Genomic DNA, 18,833 nt, shown 5'->3' on the forward strand with positions numbered 1-18,833 from the left:
TTAAGTACTAAAAGCTGATCCAGGGGGAGGGTACACAGCTCAGTGGCAGAGTGCATGCTTAGCATGCATGAGGTCCTGAGTTTAATCCCCAGTACCTCCATTAAAAATAAAATAAAATAAATAAATAAACAAACAAACAAACAAACTTAATTACCTCCCCCCCCAAAAAAAACTCAAAAAGGAAGGGAGGGAGGAAGGAAAGCTGATCCAAAGTTTGAAGCAGTTTTAACATTTAAATTTGACATGATTTATTTTGTCTACCTTGAATTTCTCACAGAGCCCTTCCCTTTTCTTTGCTCACCCACGTGTTAACTTTTGTTTAGAAGAAAATGTAGCTAATTGACCATGTGGAATATCAGATACCGCTAGACCATTGTTATTGAAAATGTCCTGTATTCCTTTGTGTTTGTAAGAATAGACATCAGAATGTTTTCATGGTTCCTTTTTTTGTTAATCTTTGTATGTATGTGCTTGTGTGTGTTGTTTTATTTTATTTTTTAATAAAAGAGATTGGTTAGCATCCCTGAGCTCTTGTCTGCCATTAAGTTACTCTGCATGCGCTTCCAACCGGATCTGGTGACCGTCGTGGATGACCTTCGACTAGACATCCTACTGCGCATGCTGAAATCACCACATTTTAGTGCTAAAATGAATTCCCTCAAAGAAGTAAGTTTTGCATTTGTTTCTGGAACACTTAAAGCACAGACACTTTACGGAAGTTCTTCCAAAACTTGTGGTTATCAATGTAAAAATGTTGAGAAATAACACTAATTTCTTGTAATCCTACAAAAAGACATAACAATGATTATATGTAAAATGGTATACATGTTTATAATTGTTAATAAAGTGATCTTTTTATATGTATTATATTCAAAATTCATTCTCTGAAATATTTGAAATATTTAGTGTTTCAGTGAAATTTCCTAGAACATAATTCCTTGGAATATATAGTTTAAGATTTACTTTTTTCTTTAAGTGTACAATTCCTTTTATTAGATTTCAGATATACGTTTACGTAAACCAAACCTAACTGGGGTTGGGGCAAAAACAAAATGACTACCAAAGTGATGGTCTAAGCAAAGTGACAGGAGTAATTTTTTATAGCTTCCTAAACTTTACAGGAGCATAGTCGGTTTTGGTGAGTGGCAAGTGGAGCCAATACAGTTCAACCATAATTCCAGCTCTTTTCCTTCATTTTGTATTAATTAGGATTCTTGGCTGTAAGTGAAATAAACTCATTTTGAATCATCTAAGGCCAAAAGAGGAATTTAATGGACAAAGACTGGGATATCTCACATGAATAGAGATTGACTAGCCATACCCTGTCAGGGCAGGGACACATGTAGGTGGCAGGAGCAACTGGAATCTGAGACCTGACCACTGCCAGGACTCTGTCCAGGTCTTAGCTCTGCTTTTCAGAGCATGATGGCCTTGTTCGCTCTCTACCTGCAGAGTGACATCTTGTGTGTGATAGACGTCATGTCCCTGGGTAGCTCCCATCACCAGGGCAGGACTGGCACTTTATCTCTATCCCCAGGTATAGAATTTGGAGGAGTTCACTGACTGAAGTTTGGGTCAGATACTCACCCCTGAGCCAATCAGCAGTGGCCCAGGGAGTGCAAACTCCATGTTCTTTTTAAAAAGACATCACAAATAAGTAGTCTGTTATTTCCAATAATTGGTCTTTGATATATTTTGGCTAATCTTTAGACCACATTGTAACACTGTAACAGTCACAAAATATATATGAAGATTTTGATTATGAATATTTGCATTAGATTGAGTCACAATAATACTGTCTTTTTAGGTAACCAAACTAATAGAAGATAGCACTTTATCCAAATCTGTGAAGAATGCTATAGATACAGACAGATTATTAGATTGGCTAGTTGAGAACTCAGTTCTGTCAATTGCATTAGAAGGTAAGTCACTTTAAAAAAATTACCCAACACATAAATAATGTATTTTTGTATATAAAAGCATGAAATTGTCATTTTGACTGTATTAGCCTTCAAACCTTACAGCAGGTTAATATTGCTCTCAATTAATAGAATTGTATTTAGAAAGCCAGTGTTCACTGTATCTATCTGCCTCTCTGGTGTTTCTTCTCTTAGGCAACATAGACCAAGCACAGTACTGTGATCGTATAAAGGGAATCATTGAACTCTTGGGCAGTAAATTGTCTTTAGATGAGCTCACTAAAATTTGGAAGATACAGGTAAGTTGATCAGAATTATTTTTGTCTTTTGCTGACTTTTTTTTTTATCAGAGAGGGAGAAGGGTGGTGAATCTCTAAAGCAGAGACTTAACTGCCCATGGATTAAATAAATATTAATTGAAGTCACAAAATATCTATGTGCAAAATTAAAAATGAGACAGATAATAATCAACTGAGGCCCTCAAGATCACTTATAAAGTGCTAAAAGTGAGTATGTTTTTCTTGTAATTAGTTTAAATTTTTTTTGTTATTATTTGGGTTTTTTTGAAGAGTAGGGTTTAATTTTTTTTTTATGCTGGTTGAAAATATTTTGTTCTTTTGAAATGAATATATCAGATTGAGAACTTGATTCTCATCTTTTTTTACATTGTGTTTTAAAAGATCTAATGCTGTTTGGAATTTAAATAAGGCCACTGATAGCTATTAATAATAGTTGCTTCAGTAGTCTTGCCAACTGTCTCATGTAAGTGTTTGCTCATGAGACTAGAATCAGTTTGTCTTTGTTACTGTTTTGCTTTTGCTTCAGTAAATCGCCAGGGAAAAGACTTGGGTTTTTCCAAGTTCCAAGACTTAACTTTTTCCCAATGTCTCCTTTTCTAGTCTGGACAATCATCTACTGTGATTGAGAACATCCACACTATTATTGCTGCAGCAGCTGTCAAATTTAATTCAGATCAGCTTAATCACTTGTTTGTTCTCATTCAGAAGGTATGTGTTCAAACATGCTTTTAAATTTTTCTAAAAAAAGTTCATTTTGAGGTCTCCTCCCTCTAAATTAGCAATGTTCATTGCTCTTCTTACTTTATTAAACTTCTCTAGCTCAAATTTAAAGTTTTTGCATGTTTTGCCAGTGTGATAAAATTGGACTGTGAAACAATTCCTGTGTCTTTTCCGTTCTACAGAGCTGGGAGACTGAGAGCGACAGAGTAAGGCAGAAGCTATTGAGCCTGATTGGACGAATAGGCCGGGAAGCTCGCTTTGAGGCTACTTCTGGAAAGGCAGGAGAAGCAAATGAATTTTTCTAGCTACAAGTACTTAAAGCAGCTTTACTTGCATATGGGATGGCTTATCACATGTGGTTTATCATAGGTGTTAGATGTCCTCTGGGAACTGGCTCATCTCCCAACACTGCCCAGTAGCCTTATTCAGCAGGCCTTGGAGGAGCACCTGACAATCCTCAGTGATGCGTATGCAGTGAAAGAAGCAATCAAGAGAAGCTACATCATTAAGTGCATAGAAGATATTAAAAGGGTTGGTTTTATCTTTGGACTAGTTTTGTTGTCATAGCAATAGTATTATCTGAGTAATTAGAGCCAAATAACTTTCCCCCACTATTATGTAAATTAAACTAAATGTCCTATCTGGAAACTCTTACCTTAGAGTCCAAGATTAGAAATTATTAGTACTGTTTTTACCAAGTTACTTATATTTCTCATAAAATTAATTTTCAGCCTGGAGAATGGTCAGGTTTGGAAAAAAACAAGAAGGATGGATTCAAGGTAAGAATTTGCAGGTGGAACCAACTAAAAGGTACACTAATTTAATAATTCCTTTTAATAAATTGCATCATAATTTTAAGATAACAGTATATTTTAGTGTTTCTTAGAATAATATTCACATTTAAACTGCTATTTAAATACTTGTTTATGACCTGTGCTTTATTATTTAAAGCTTGGGGAGTTACTGACTCTCAAAGGGAAAAAAATTCAGGGTCACATTCAAAGAGAAATTTTATTATTTTCATAATCTACTTATTTTTAAATTAAATCCAAAGTATGCACAACTTGAATAAGCACAAAAGACTCTGAACAAATATCTTGCCCATTTTTCTCCCGTAAGGGAGAAATGGAGGAACATTCATAGAGTGAGAAGAGAGACAGAGGGAAGGAGGAGGTTCATTCTGTACTGGCACATGGTCATTTTTAGGGCTTGATGCAGATGTGTTCCTGAACTGATTCCTCAGCCAAACGGTTATTGAGTGAGTGCCTGCTGCTGGGGCTCGATTTTGGAAGTAGGACTTAGTAGTGACTGGTGCTGTGGAAGCCCTACCCTCAGGGCTCTGGCCTCCTGGTTTCTTTGGACTTAAGAACTGTCCTTCGAAAGGGCGATTAGCAGAAGAATGGGCAGTGACAGTTGTAGCTCTGCTGTTGCTCTAGTCCTTAAAGGTCAAGGCTCTCCTCAGAGAGGGATGATCACCATTGCTGCTCGCTGGAGCGGGCATCTGTGGGTGCAGCCGCTCTGATCAGAGCGCGGTGCTCCTCCCACGTGGGCCCTCAGGTCGCCCAGATGACACGTAAAGCCTCACAAGAGGGATTTCATTTCGCTGTTAACCTGAGAGAGAGTTTTGGGAAAATAGCTATCGGCTTAATAATTTCATTGGTATAACATATTTCTTGGCTTTCCTAATTAAATATTTCTTTGAAAGATCTTGAATACAGCTAATTTACATTGGTTAATTCAGAGACTCAGCTCTTGTTAAGTGGCCTCGGTGACTCAGTAGGCTTTTACTCTCTTAAATTAAACTTGGTCATAAAGTTTAGTTGGGGACATTTAAGAACTTTGTGTGTTATATTTCTAACATTGAAATTTGATCAAGTGAATTTTCTACATTAAAAATTTTTCACAAACTGGAGCTGGTAATGCTCAGGTTATGATTAATTAGTCCTTTAATTCAACAACATTGCTCTCTTTCTACTCAGATACAGTTTGAATTTTTCCAGTTTTCTCAGCTCAGCTATTCAAATAATTTAGCAGCCTCTGTCTTTATGATTGAAACTCATCCAGAGTTATAGAAGTTTAGACTTTCCACTACTAATAGTAAGAGGGAAAGGTATCTATAGAAAATGGTCTTTTCTTCGCAGTAACAGATACATTTCTTTGTAAGTATGAAGGTCAGAGCTGAAGGGACTTTTTCCTCCCTCCAAGGAAATGGCTTTTGAAACCAGAAAATCCTTCCTGACCCCTGTTCCTTCCTTGTTACAGCCAAGCATTACTTAGCCCTTCTAGCCAGTGGCATCGCTGCATCTTTGTTGCTTCTCTTTGCAGTCACTTCATTCATGTCTGTTGTTTTATAACAAAGCTCAGAAAGTAACGGAGAATTTTGGAGTCATATTGTGAGTCTTGAAAGGAATATTCTTCCTTTTTTATATCCCACTGCTCCCAGTAAAGAAATTCTGGTGTACCATTCTTTCATTTCAAATAATACTACCTGCACTTATGCAGCACTTTTCAGTTGACTGAGTGCTTTTGCAGATACTGTCTTAAAGGACACATGGCTGAAGGGGGGCAGTGGGAAAATCAAAGCCCCCGGATATGACTCCAGGCAGGGGGGTGAGTTATATACTGCCACTAAAGGTGTTTTTCTATGCTATGCCCTTTCCTGCCAGGCAGCAAGGTGGGCTGACTGGGGATTATGTCTCCCTGCCAGGCTACACAGAAACTAAGCAAAGGGTAAGACAAGATCACCCACCTCTTACTCCCCTCCTACCCCAGCTACCTCTACTCCCACAACTGATTCCCTTTCCCTCTGCTTTTGACACTCTTAAAATCCCCAAGTTCCATTGTTGTGTTCAGAAATTCTGACCTTTATTTCTTAACTTTATTTCTGTAGATTCTGCCAGGATACCCTTGGCTTCCGTGGTCCTCTTTCCTTTGCTTCCTTTATACCTTCCACTGTCTGCCCCCAAACCTTTCCCTCTTATTTCACTTCTTTTTCCTTCAATTAAAAAGTTTAAATGTACTCATCCAAAAAAAATTACTAAACCAAAAAAATCATTTTTATTCAATTAGTGATGTTTGCATATTCCTTAAGTTGTTATCTTAAGGCCTCCTAGCACAGTTCCCAGCAGCCTTTTAGTAAATGTTGGTTCCCTTCCTCTTACTTCCTCTCCATCACCTATGAGGACACTGAAATCGTTATTTACCCATACTTGAGTGGCCTCCATCTGCCAAAACATGTAACTGAAAGTAAAAGTAGCAAGATGCCCTCAATGCAGTCTCACAGTGATGTGATTGGCACAGGAGGAAATACCTTTTAAAAAAATGTCCTCCCATGTAAAAGTTCTAACCTTGATTCTAGATCAATGGCGAGGTCTGGAAAAACAAGGCAGATGAGGAAATGGGATACTCACCTTTGAGAAGAGAGAACTCAAGAAAAGAATATGAAAACTTTCGTCAGATACTTACAGGGTTGTTACAGAAGTTTGATTCAGCTTACTTTCTATGTCTCCTAAGAAGTTATGGGAAGGCGTGTTTCAATACGATAGATCAGTGAACTCTCTATGAAAACAGTCTGATACAGAATGCACTGTCTCCTGAGTTCCTCATCACTGGAAATACTAGGAGACTAGTCTTTTAACACAAGTGAGTAAGGAGTGTTTAGGCATAAGTTTGCAGGCTAAAACTAGTTGACCTCTAAGGCTTCATCTAACACTAAGAGTCTAATCTGGATATACCATTAACTCCTACTTAAGAAATTTCAGCTTCGTTATCAGACATCATCAGATACGTTCATTGTTTACCATAGTCTTTTGCCCCTTTTGTAAATGGAGAAGAGTGATTCAAATTTTTCTTGTAACTTAGCAACATAATGTGCTAGATACGATGGAATAAATAACATGTCTTGTTTGCTAAACTTTAGAAAGGCTATTCCAGAAATACTTTTTAGATTCCAAAGGATAATTTTTAATGTTAAAAAAATTAATTGTAATTGACTTAATTGATCATGATACTTTTTAATATACCTGATTTTTTACTAAAGGGTTTTATATTTATATCCTAATGTTTGTAATCCTTTTGGAAGGTATCAGTTTGGACTTAAGCCTTAGAATTTTAATCTCTGTCATTTTGCAGCTTTTATATCTTAGCAGAAATATTCTAGCTAGTCTTGCAAGTAGTTGGCCTTTAATATATACCTTATTTCTCTGATTCTAAGATGCCAGTGATTGCAGTGTGCATCACAGGATTAATCCAATACATGCAGCGTCACTGTGGCACACTGCTTTTCATTATCTAGTGTAGTGCTTTGGACTTACTTGAAATCTCTAAGATTGTAGAATTTTGAGGCATGTTGAAAAACATGGCGTTTTGTGTCCTTGTCTTTTTTTTTTTTTTTTGTAAAACTCAAGCTGCTTTTTTCTTCCTTCAGTTATGTATACTACAAGTTAAACAGTTTCTCTTGAATTAAGGTGCAAACTTGGGACAGAGAGACTTTTAATGATATAGCCCTTCACAGGGTATGAGTCTGTCACACCAAATTCTCCTGGCTTTGAAAAATGCTTTAATCTGAGACAACTGGCAGTTTTCTTTGCTTTTAATTGAACTGATAGATATGACAGGCTAGTCAGTGCTACATCATAGCGTAATCTTTTTGATATCGTTCAAGAAATAAATCAGTGACCCAAATTTAAGTTAAAGAGCCATCCTTGTTTGGTGCTAACTCTGCCACATAGCAACAGAAATGATGGGTAGATGAACACATACCTTTGTATACAGCTACGTTTGCACATACTCAGGTAAGGACGACTATATCTAAACTTACTCCTATGCCTAGTGGCTGGTAAGTTTCTTTCAACATAATTGTAAGAAGTGACAACTTCAGAAATGTTTAAATTTATGAAACCTATATCTTAGAATCCAGGAAATATGGTATTTGCTGACTGATTGGCTAATCTCTAGGAAAGCCAGTATTATTTTGGCAGTAGCTCTCACATTTACATACTTAGTAGTACGACATTTTTCTATAAATGACATCAAAAGTATTTTTCTGCCCTATAGGCATCTTCGTCTTACAGAAAGACTTGAAGAAGCGAGAAGGCTTTAAAAAAAGATACAGTTTTTAAAATAAATGCTAAGGGCTTAAACTTTTACTCAGTTTTTTAGAGTTACTTGAGCAAATGATTAATAGTGTTTAATCTGACATTCTTACAAATTTTGTAATGAAATCTCATAGTTCGAAAGATACTACTTATTAAAAAGCAGTTCTCTTTTTAAAGAGTATCACATGAACATCATACTTTTCAGATATGTACTTTGAAGATCTGGATTATCATATACCAGTTTCAGAAATAACATGTTTGTAAGTGTTTTGAAAAATATAAAGTATAAGTCTAAAGTGGCTGTAATAATTAATAAAAATAGAATTATCTCATAAAACTGTTTTAACTAGGGAATACAAGCAGATCATGAATATTTTCTTCAATATTTAGACCACTATCAGTATCTTGATCATACAATTATAGAAAACCGTATTTTTATAACATTTTACTTCTCAGCCAGTTCAGTATTATCCAAGTTAAGCTTTTACCATCAGTTTATTTTATTACATCAACATATCCTAGCAGCCTATGCTACTTAATCTATCCTCTGAAGTTGCTAATTCCTTGTCGTCTGTTTTTTTGCTGATGTACCCCTGTACATTTACTGTCACTTCACATCCACTCCTGTTTGCAGTTCTTGACCTTAGGATTGCATGCAGAATAAGAAGTTGAAGACTGAATTATGAGTGCATGGTGATAAACTATAAATACACAATATGAAGACAAAAATAGAGAATGCATAGCAATAAAACCTAATTGACTTGGAAATTTTTTGTAGCTAATAAGTTTAATCTACCATTTACTTCTAAATTTAATTAATGTGTCTTCTTTTTAACTCTAGTCATCTCAGCTTAATAATCCCCAGTTTGTATGGGTGGTACCAGCTTTGCGTCAGCTACATGAAATCACCCGGTCATTCATAAAACAAACCTATCAAAAGCAAGACAAGGTAAGAGCAAGGCTGTATTTGATCATTATGCAGTTACTTGCGTGACCTTTTATGATAACAGAACATCAATAAGATTGCTGAGTTCTGCAGGGACTGTTTTGTAATTTTATGATTATCAATGTAATTCATTTATATTATTCAATAATCTTGAATGTAACAATCATTCTGCTTTCATTTCTATGGAGCTTTTCTTTTGACATACCCCTAACTCACTTATTTATTTTTTTAATTTACTGAAATAAGCCAGTATTTAAAAGTTAGAATGATATTTTACAGATTTGTTTGAAAAGGTTCAAAGACATACTTTATATTGCAAAAACATTAGTTTGCTTGAAGGAGCTTCCTCAGTGTAGTAGACTTGGGAAGAGAGATCTGGAAAAGTATGCAAGAAGTGAAATAGTTCTTTTGAAAAACTTCTTTTTTAAAAAGATTATCTTTTAGAAGTAAAAAATTGCCACATAAGTATATTAATTCTGGAGTAATTCCCTAGTACATACCAGATTGATTTTATTTACCTTTATGTAGGAAATGTGAGTGGAGAAATTTTTACGTTTCCTCTTCCTCAGCTGCATGCTAAAATAGAAGTTTGTATTAAACTGACAAAATAACTGCACATTCTCCTACCATTTTTCTTTTTGTTGTTTTTGCCAAGAGCATTATTCAAGACCTGAAGAAAAACTTTGAAATAGTGAAGTTGGTAACAGGAAGTTTGATAGCTTGTCATCGCCTTGCGGCAGCCGTGGCTGGACCTGGAGGCTTAACTGGCTCGACACTGGTGGATGGCCGTTACACTTACCGGGAGGTATCTGGCATTGTGCTTCTGTGTTGTGATTTACAGCATTCGTTTGGCCTTTTTGCACTTGAACTGTAAAATTATTATTTGTTGGGAGTAACTCTGAAGAGGTATCATGAGGTATCTTTGTCATGGGGGAACAGTTTTGTATCTTGACGATAATCACTTCAAAATAAAAGTAGAAAAATTGATATTTGTGGGTAAATCTTTCAGTAAATCACCTGAGATAACTCCATATAATAAGGTAAAATAAATCTCTTTTCTTTGTCTTTGATCGGAAATAATAACTGTCAATTCTGTGGCTAATGACATGTTTTTTAAATCTGTTGGTTAGTAATAGATTGTTTTTTAAAAAACAGAAAAATATCTTAACTCACCAGTTGTGTGTGTGGTATTTTACTCTAAGATTGCTGAAATTTTATTTTGTTGGCATCTAAACTTAACTGAGTTTGTAATAGACGCCAAGTAGTTTCTGCCACATTGTACTGACTACTTGTAAACAGATTTCTCACATTTACTTTATACCCTAAGTTATATGAAAAAGCATGAACCTTTGTTTTAATTTTAAAGCTTTTTTTTTTAAGTTCGCTTTTAGATATGAATGCCTGGAATTAACTAATTAGCATTATTTCTTTTTCCAGTATTTAGAGGCCCATCTAAAATTTCTGGCATTTTTCTTGCAAGAAGCTACTCTGTATCTGGGTTGGAATCGTGCCAAGGAAATCTGGGAGTGTCTTGTGACTGGCCAGGATGTTTGTGAGTTAGATAGAGAGGTAAGAAAATGGTATTGTGGATAAAATAAGACAGAAGTGGGACTTAACAGTATTTGACTTTTTGTGTGTGTCTCACATCTTTGTATGTGTCTCACATCTTCAATTCTAAACACTGTTCAATTCACTAAGCATACATGTATACTAATAGGCTAGGAACTGTAAGTATTGAAAAGGTATTATATTTTATATAATATATATCTGTGATATAAACAAGTGTGTGAGTTCTTTGGTAATTTTGATACCATTCTGGATAAAATCAAATTCAGCCAGGTGAGTACAGCTAATGAATTCTTGGTGTATCTTTTAATTTTCTTCCCATCCATGAAACTAATTTTAAGTTAACCAACAGAAAACTTTGAGTTCTTGTAATAATATTGTACCCAAGAAACACTATAAAGAAGTAATGCCTAAATTATAAATAATGTTGCTGTTAATAGCAGGTGTATGTATTTTTTTTTTAATTCTTATTTTGTGGTTGGCTTTATTCCGTTGATAACCATGTAAGTTTAAAAAGCTAAAGCTCTAAACGTTCTTAGAAACAATGAACAGTACATACACGTAAATTTTTTAAAATATGTGCAGATGGGGGGAAGGATATAGCTCAAGTGGTAGAATGCGTGCTTAGCATGCACGAGATCCTGGGTTCAACCCCCAGTACCTCCTCTAAAAAGATAAATAATTAAACCTAATTCTTAAAAAAAAAAAAAAAGACAATCAATCAAGTATGTGAAGTATATTGTGTATACATATTTACATGCAATAAATTGTACACGTGCAGTCAAATTGTAACAGTTCTACCTACAAAAACCAAAAAATGGAAAGAAAAAAAAAAAAAGAATGCCTAGACAGATCTCTAGAACTACAGTTACACGGCTGAAAGTGGATTAAACCAGGAGCACCACACCTGTTTTGACATTTTGTAACAGTGAATTGCTGTTGCCGTATGTCATTTTGTAGAACAATGTTAATTGCTTCATAGGATTGTTAAAAGAACTAAGTATGTGACAGTGCCTAACACATAGTAAGGCTTATTAATAAATGATAGTAGAAAAATTGAAGTGTAAAATAAAATTCAGTGAAAAGTCTTGAGTATGCATTTTCATTATCTAGGGGAAAGATTGCTGGTAACTAACTGCTTTATTTAGGTTTAGAGTCACAAGCATTTCAGTTTTGAGTAGTATTACGGCAATATAAATTTTTGAAAAATTTAAAGTTATTTATCTTTACTTTCCCAGCTTGGAATATGTATTTGCCTGAAGCAGATTCCAGTTATAGGGTAATGTTTGTCTTTGATCTGCAGATGTGTTTTGAATGGTTTACAAAGGGGCAGCATGATCTTGAGAGTGATGTTCAGCAGCAGCTCTTCAAGGAGAAAATTCTTAAACTGGAGTCATATGAAATCACTATGAATGGTAGGAAAAAACTTAAAATCATTTTTTCAGTTCTTTAAAGTAAGAAATTTTATACTTTTCTTCTCAGTCCACTTCTCAAGCTGAACAGTTTGAGATATCCTTCTGGACTTTGCCCTATGCGTATAAAGACACATCTGTATATACATATGTTTATATACATAGACAAGTTCCTTTTTATATGAATGGTATTTTTAAGTTACACAGCCTGATAATTGTAAAACTGTCTTCATGAAATTACTTAGTACAAAAAGGATTCACTTAAGGTAAAAATTTGTCAGAGTATGGAAATCTTTTTAATTGTTTCTTTTAATTGAAATTTTTTATTGATATGTATTTCACGTGCCATAAAATTCATTTTTTTTAAGGATACAATAAGTGTTTTTTGTATATTCACAAAGTTGTTCAACTTTCACTTTTTAATCTTGGGACACTTTCCTCACCTCAGAAGGAAACCATGTAGCAGTTTCCACTCGCCCTTCCCCAGTCTCTCATCTATTTTCTGCCCTTACGGGTTATTCTAATCTGGACTTTTCATATAAATGGACTCATATAATATGTCGCTTTTGTACCTGGCTTCTTTTATTATGCTGAGACATAATGTTTTCAGGGTTCAGCCAGGTTGTAGCATGTATCAGAACTTCGTTCCATTTTATGGCTGACTAATATTTCATTGTATGGATGCACCACATTTTGTTTATCCATTCATCAGTTGGTGGGCATTTGGGTTGTTACCACTTTTTGATTATCAGTAATGCTGCCATAGGAATTCATATACAAGTTTTTGTGTGGACAGAGGATTTTATTTCTCTTATATACCTAAGAGTGGAGTTGTTGTATCATATAATTAACATTTGAGGAACTACCAGTCTGTTTTGCAAAGTGTCTGTACCATTTTATAATCCCACCAGCCATATATGAGGGTCTGATTTCTCCACATCTTCTCTAATAATTATTACAAACTGTCTTTTATATTTTAGCCGTCCTTGTGATTGTAAAGTGGTATCTTGTGGTTTTGAGTTGCATTTCCCTGATGACTGAGGATGTTGAGTGTCTATTCATGGGTTTATTGGTCACATATATCATCTTTGAAGAAATGTCTATAAAAATCTTTTACCCATTGTTAAATTGGTTTTTTTGCCCTTTTATTTTTGAGTTTAAGAGTTATTCATATATTCTGCATACTCATTCCTTATCAGATATATTTACAAATATTTTGTCCTATTCTGTGGATTGGCTTTTCACTTTCTTGATAGTCCTTTAAAGCACAAATGCTTTTAGTTTTGTGAAGTTCAGTTATATATTTTGTCATTGTTGTTGCTTGTGCTTTTGGTACCATATCTAAGAGACTGTTGGACTAATCCACAGTCTTGAAAATTTATGCCCGTGTTTTGTCCTAAGAGTTAGCTCTTGATATGCTTTGTTTTTCCATTGATTATCTGTGTTACCTAAAGTGCATGAATTTATCCGACATTCTGTAATTTCAGGTTTTAACTTATTTAAGACTTTTTTTGAAAATGTGAATCTCTGTGATCATCGATTGAAAAGACAAGGAGCTCAGTTGGTAAGGACGTTATTTTCAAAACTAGATAATGTGGATAATCTAGTAAAACTTGATATTCGGCAAAAACTGTATGTCATAATTGAGAGAAAACAGATTTTTTAAAAGAATGAGTACCTTCCTTGACTGCAGTCTTCTGCACGGATGACAGAGCTTCTCTTAGAGTGGGAGGAAGGAGGCTCCTTTTCCTGCACTAGTGACTTGTCAGGTCCCTCTTTGCTTCTTGCTGACCCAGGGCACCCAGCGCTCCTGTGGCCAGGTAAATGCAGAGCAGGGATACCTCATCTAAGCTTTCAACCTCTCAGATCCAGCAGTTCATACCTGCCTGAAAAAGTACCAAAATCTTTAATTCTGGGATGGCACTGGCAAGGATTGAGAGGGAAGTTTTTTAAGAACAGACAAGGAAGCAGGAAAATGGATCTATAGAATGTATATAGCTTGTGTTTATATTTACATGTGCATCTTTAAAAGAAAGACAAAAAAATGACTCTTCTTCCAAGTCTGTTTCACTCACAACCTGACTTCCTAGGTGGTAAGAATTTTTAACAAGATCTTGTAAGCCTTGGATCCTGCCATTTCTAACTAAGCTTTGAAAAGACCAGATTGAGCCCCAGTGAGTAGTAACCACTTCTAGGTTGACTCTCTTTTGTTTGAAGAAAAGCCCCTGGAGATGGTGCCCATATTATACCTGTGCTGTTTCTGCTTCAGTAAGCCCATCTGGGTAGAGTTCCAGCTTGGGTTTAGGGATGTTTGGAGAAAAATCTCCATGTCCTGGTTCCATGGAAGTTGCCCAGTATTTCTGTTGTTGATACTTTTTTGTTTTAAAGTTTCACATCAGTGTAATAATATTCTCATATGTAGCTTAGTTTTTGCAGCCTTAATTTATATTGAACTTGATTGAAGAGGTGTGGACTTAAAATGTAGCACAAAATAACTGCCTATCATTTTGTGACCTTGGTGTGCTATATAAATTTTTTTTTCTTTTGAACAGTATGTAGAAAAGCTGGAATTGATAGGAATGGATTTCATTTGGAAAATAGCCATGGAATCACCTGATGAAGAAATTGCTAATGAAGCTATTCAGTTAATCATAAACTACAGTTACATTAATCTAAATCCTAGGTTAAAGAAGGTGGGTATTTAAGGAAAGAAGTTACTCACATACACAAAAGCAGGAAATTATAATTACTTTTAATTGATAAGTTAGCATGCCTGAAAGTTGGGCTTCTTTATTTTAACATTTTATCCTTAATAGTGATTACAGCTAAATGCTAGACTAATTTTAATTTCCATATACCTCTTACTTTTAGGATTCTGTATCATTACATAAGAAATTCATTGCTGATTGCTATACAAGATTAGAAGTGAGTAGCAAATTTTATTCAACCTGTTTTTAAAATAAATGCTTTGGGTCTTTTTTCTTTTTCTAATTTTATATTTTGAGATCATGTATAATGTTGATATTTGTGGCTGGATCCTACTGGAAGGATTTGCCAACAGTACCATATTGCGGACATAGGGAACAGGCATTTGCTTTGATGCCCATAGCGTAGAAGTGTTACTTTGCGGGAAATTGTTTCTTCTCCCTCCACCATCCCTCTTCCCTGTTCTGCCCCCAACCCATCCCCTTTTGGGGTATAGGAACTGCCTTCAGAAAACAGGCCTGCTGTACATTCCACGTTTCTAATAGATTCTTTGTCCAGAAATTTTATACAAGCACGCACTTCTTTCCCCATCCTTCCCCATGTTTCACCTCATTTATGTCATAAACACTATTAAAGGCCGCAGCAGGACCCTAGTAGTAGGTGGTATAGATTGTCTTTGTCCATTAGAATCCTGTGATGTAATACTACCTCATATATATTTCCAGTGCCTTATTTCCAGCATGATGGTTAAAGCATTAAACATTCATCTTCATTTCTACTTTGTGCTTGTTTAAGCTTACTATCTAGTAAAGATAAATATTAATCTAATAAAGAATATTCCAAAAGCATAAAGTGCTACTGCCCCCAAAAGTCAGTAAGTTTAACTTTCTGGTGATGAATATGTGCTGGTGATGAATCTGTACAGGAGTTTCCAAGTTGCGACTTCCATCCAAATATTTCATCATAAAAACATTTAATATATTCAAGTACCCCTAAGTGAGTTACCATGTAAGAATTAACACATGTAGAACAATGGTTCTCAACTGAAGGTTATTTTACTTCCTAGGGGACATTTGGCAATGTCTGGAGAACTTTTTGGTTGTCATAACTAGAGGGTGAGTAGAAGTCAGGGCAGTCTTCTACAACAAAAATGTTTCCAGCCCAGAGTGTTAGAAGAGCCGAGGTTGAGAAACCCTGATATGGAATGCTGATTTCCTGTTCCATAGGCAGCCAGTTCAGCACTTGGTGGCCCCACTCTAACACATGCTGTGACCAGAGCAACAAAAATGCTTACAGCAACTGCCATGCCAACTGTAGCCACATCAGTTCAGTCTCCGTACAGGTGAGTGATCACAGAAGTTATAGCAAATACACAATGCGTAAACACAGATCAGCTTTTAAAAAAAAAAATGCAATCTTTTTTTCCCTTTGAAGAGCTCTCAATTATTTACTTCCTTATTTTATTTCATAACTTTTCAAACAGTCATATCCTGGGAAATTACATGTTTCCCATCATGTATTTTATTTGATTCTTTTTACTTTTACTCTGTATAACATGAGTAACCTACTCTTTCTGATGGAATGAAGATACGATATATTCATTGTATGAAGAGTAATTTTTTTCAAGTTTGAAGTATTTGCTTAGATATCTTACAGCTCTTCCCCTGAATAGTCAAATCTAGGGCATTAATAGTATTAGCAAAATGAAGTGGAATATGATTAACATTGTACATTATGATATAATCATAGTTAAAATGTTATTTGCTTAAAATGATTTTTCAAAATAATTTTAATAAGAACTTTATCCTCAAATATGTGTTGAAACTTTGAACTGACATCTCTTAATCACATTGCTTTGTTGAGTGTTTTCAGATGTTACCAGTGAAATCTGAGTTCAGTATTTGGTATAGTTCTTTGATATAGTAAGGAGAATAGATGAGTATTTAGAAACATTAGATTGAAGTAACTCAAATACTTTTGTGGGTATTTGTGAGCCTTTATTGCTGATAAGCAGCCCCCAGTCAGTGATGCTCAGGAAACCTTGGTGGATGCTCAGAGAAGGGCTCCCTCTCTGTGCCTCACTCTGCTGCCCTCTAGTGATTGGTGCTCATACAGTTTCCTCTGCTCCTAGAATCATTTTATAGCGTGTTATTTATGTATGTATTTATTTACTTATCTTTATTTACAGTGGGGGATATTTCTTTTCTTTTTAAAGACTTACTTTAGAAAAGGAATCAAGGCAGTATCTTTGTTCACATTCTTTTTTTTAAAATGAGTTGAGTACTGTGTACTTTATTAATATGAAAGAAGCCAATAAAACTCAACCCTTGGACCTCTTTTTAAACTGGTGATGATAGATTCAACCCATGATAAGAATACTAACATGACTTTTGCATTCCCACATTCTTGGAGTATATTTCAAATAGACTTTCATTAAGAATTCCTAACTACATGTTTGTAAAATATAGTCCATCTCTATGACCTAGGTCCTCAATGATTCATTTGTCTAACAAACCAGACTAGAAATACATTTATGAACTACTGTATTGGGATTTCCAAAACTGCTACTTTTTAAAATAAGTGTGTGTTTTTGTCATTTCTAAATGCTTTTTATTCTGAATTATTTCATATTTGACTGTTACAGAACAAAACCACATGATAGTTTTTAAATATTCTAATTAATTGTAAACTCTAAACAGAGTTAATAAGAATATGTAACATCAGAGTTGCCTTTGGACCAGTACACTATAGTTAATCTCATTTCACCACTTTAGTCTGATATCAGCTTATGGGGGAGGAGTTATTCTCTCATCTGTACAGTGTTTTGAAATGCTGTCTGTGATTTAATTCATCACTGAGGCATAATTAAAACAATTCACACAACAGTTCACTTATTATAGTACTTAAATATTTCCTAAAGGTTTTCTATCTGAATATCAAATTCTAGCTCCTGCCTGTAGACTGAAAGAATTTAGAACACTATTAAATGTATTTAACCAATTTTTTTTAAAGTGAAATTTCCAATACTGCTAATCAGCATACCAGACCTATTGTTAGGAAATCTGAAAACTTTCCAGATTTAGAAATACACCTGTATGAAATACCTAGACTCTCTGGGATAGTAAGTGTTTAAATTAAGGGCACTTGGGTTTCCATCTGTCAGTATTAACACATGTAGTGTTTAATAAAGTGTGGAACTGTGACCGTGTAAGCTGCTGAATGTTGGCGTCTTAGTATTTCCAGGATAAGTAAGATTCCTTAAGTCTGACCAAGGGAAACCCCAGGGCTCGTTTTTAGAGTCTGTTAGAATTCTGCAGTTCCTTGCTGTGTGTTTTCTGTTCCAGAGGTGGTTATGTCTCTTGATGTGTGTTGAATTCTTAAGATTTCTTTTGAAAACTCTTGGAATAACAAATTCTTCTACTGTATGCTTTAACTGTGAATAAGAATATTCGCTCAAACAGATGAGTAATTTTTTTGTCCTTCTGCCTCATTCTTAGGCTAGTTACAACAAGCAGTAACTTATTTGTGGCATACTTAATGGTTTGCATTTGTCTTCTAGATTTCAGGCAGTTCAAAACTTTGTTAGATTCCATATGTTTACAGAATTAGTGGCATATTTTAATTGTGAGATTGTGAGAGTCAAACTCATTGATTGTTCATTCTCAGTGTACTGGTAGACAAATAAGCCTGAAGACCCAGGTCCTCTATTTATGGAGCAACTATTTTTAAAAAGAGGAAGAAAGAAAAGGAGAGGAAAGGAAGTGTGGGCAGGGCAGGCCTCTCCCTATTCCATCTGTGTGCAACAGCTGTGACTTGCTTGAACCACCTCCCCCTTGGGTGAAGGGAAGTTTAGTCTGCAAATTTCAGTCTTTGACCAGTGAGGGCCAATTGATTGTGGTTTTGGTGAAATAGACTGAAATTGAGCTCACAGCAATTCATTCCAAGTATGTTCAAAAGAAATTTTTTTTTAATTCATAGATCCACTAAACTTGTAATAATTGAAAGATTGCTGCTTCTGGCAGAACGCTATGTGATCACTATAGAGGTAAGCCTCTCTCTTTTTTAAGCAACTTTATCCTCCTATAACTAGTTTCAATGGGTTAGGTGTGTATTTTTGAGATATTTAACAGTGTGCTGTGCATCTCACTTGTTTGACTTACTGTATCTTT

The 18,833-nt window shown here is 35.1% G+C and overlaps 1 protein-coding gene across 2 annotated transcripts in view; it reads left to right on the top strand.

Annotated features, from left to right (window-relative positions):
* USP24 (ubiquitin specific peptidase 24) overlaps window positions 1–18,833 on the top strand; it is a 119,921-nt gene that overhangs the window by 42,114 nt on the left and 58,974 nt on the right. For both annotated transcript variants that reach the window (XM_064493542.1, XM_064493543.1), the window contains exons 10-25: window positions 508–666; window positions 1,808–1,922; window positions 2,115–2,218; window positions 2,819–2,926; window positions 3,121–3,216; window positions 3,308–3,469; window positions 3,670–3,717; window positions 8,876–8,983; window positions 9,636–9,785; window positions 10,418–10,549; window positions 11,850–11,961; window positions 13,446–13,522; window positions 14,511–14,651; window positions 14,830–14,883; window positions 15,891–16,006; window positions 18,643–18,709. In XM_064493542.1, the coding sequence (XP_064349612.1) occupies window positions 508–666; window positions 1,808–1,922; window positions 2,115–2,218; window positions 2,819–2,926; window positions 3,121–3,216; window positions 3,308–3,469; window positions 3,670–3,717; window positions 8,876–8,983; window positions 9,636–9,785; window positions 10,418–10,549; window positions 11,850–11,961; window positions 13,446–13,522; window positions 14,511–14,651; window positions 14,830–14,883; window positions 15,891–16,006; window positions 18,643–18,709 (1,749 nt within the window). The remainder of the gene's footprint in view (window positions 1–507; window positions 667–1,807; window positions 1,923–2,114; window positions 2,219–2,818; window positions 2,927–3,120; window positions 3,217–3,307; window positions 3,470–3,669; window positions 3,718–8,875; window positions 8,984–9,635; window positions 9,786–10,417; window positions 10,550–11,849; window positions 11,962–13,445; window positions 13,523–14,510; window positions 14,652–14,829; window positions 14,884–15,890; window positions 16,007–18,642; window positions 18,710–18,833) is intronic.

The sequence above is a fragment of the Camelus dromedarius genome, chromosome 14 (assembly GCF_036321535.1).
Source record: "Camelus dromedarius isolate mCamDro1 chromosome 14, mCamDro1.pat, whole genome shotgun sequence".
Taxonomy (NCBI): domain Eukaryota; kingdom Metazoa; phylum Chordata; class Mammalia; order Artiodactyla; family Camelidae; genus Camelus; species Camelus dromedarius.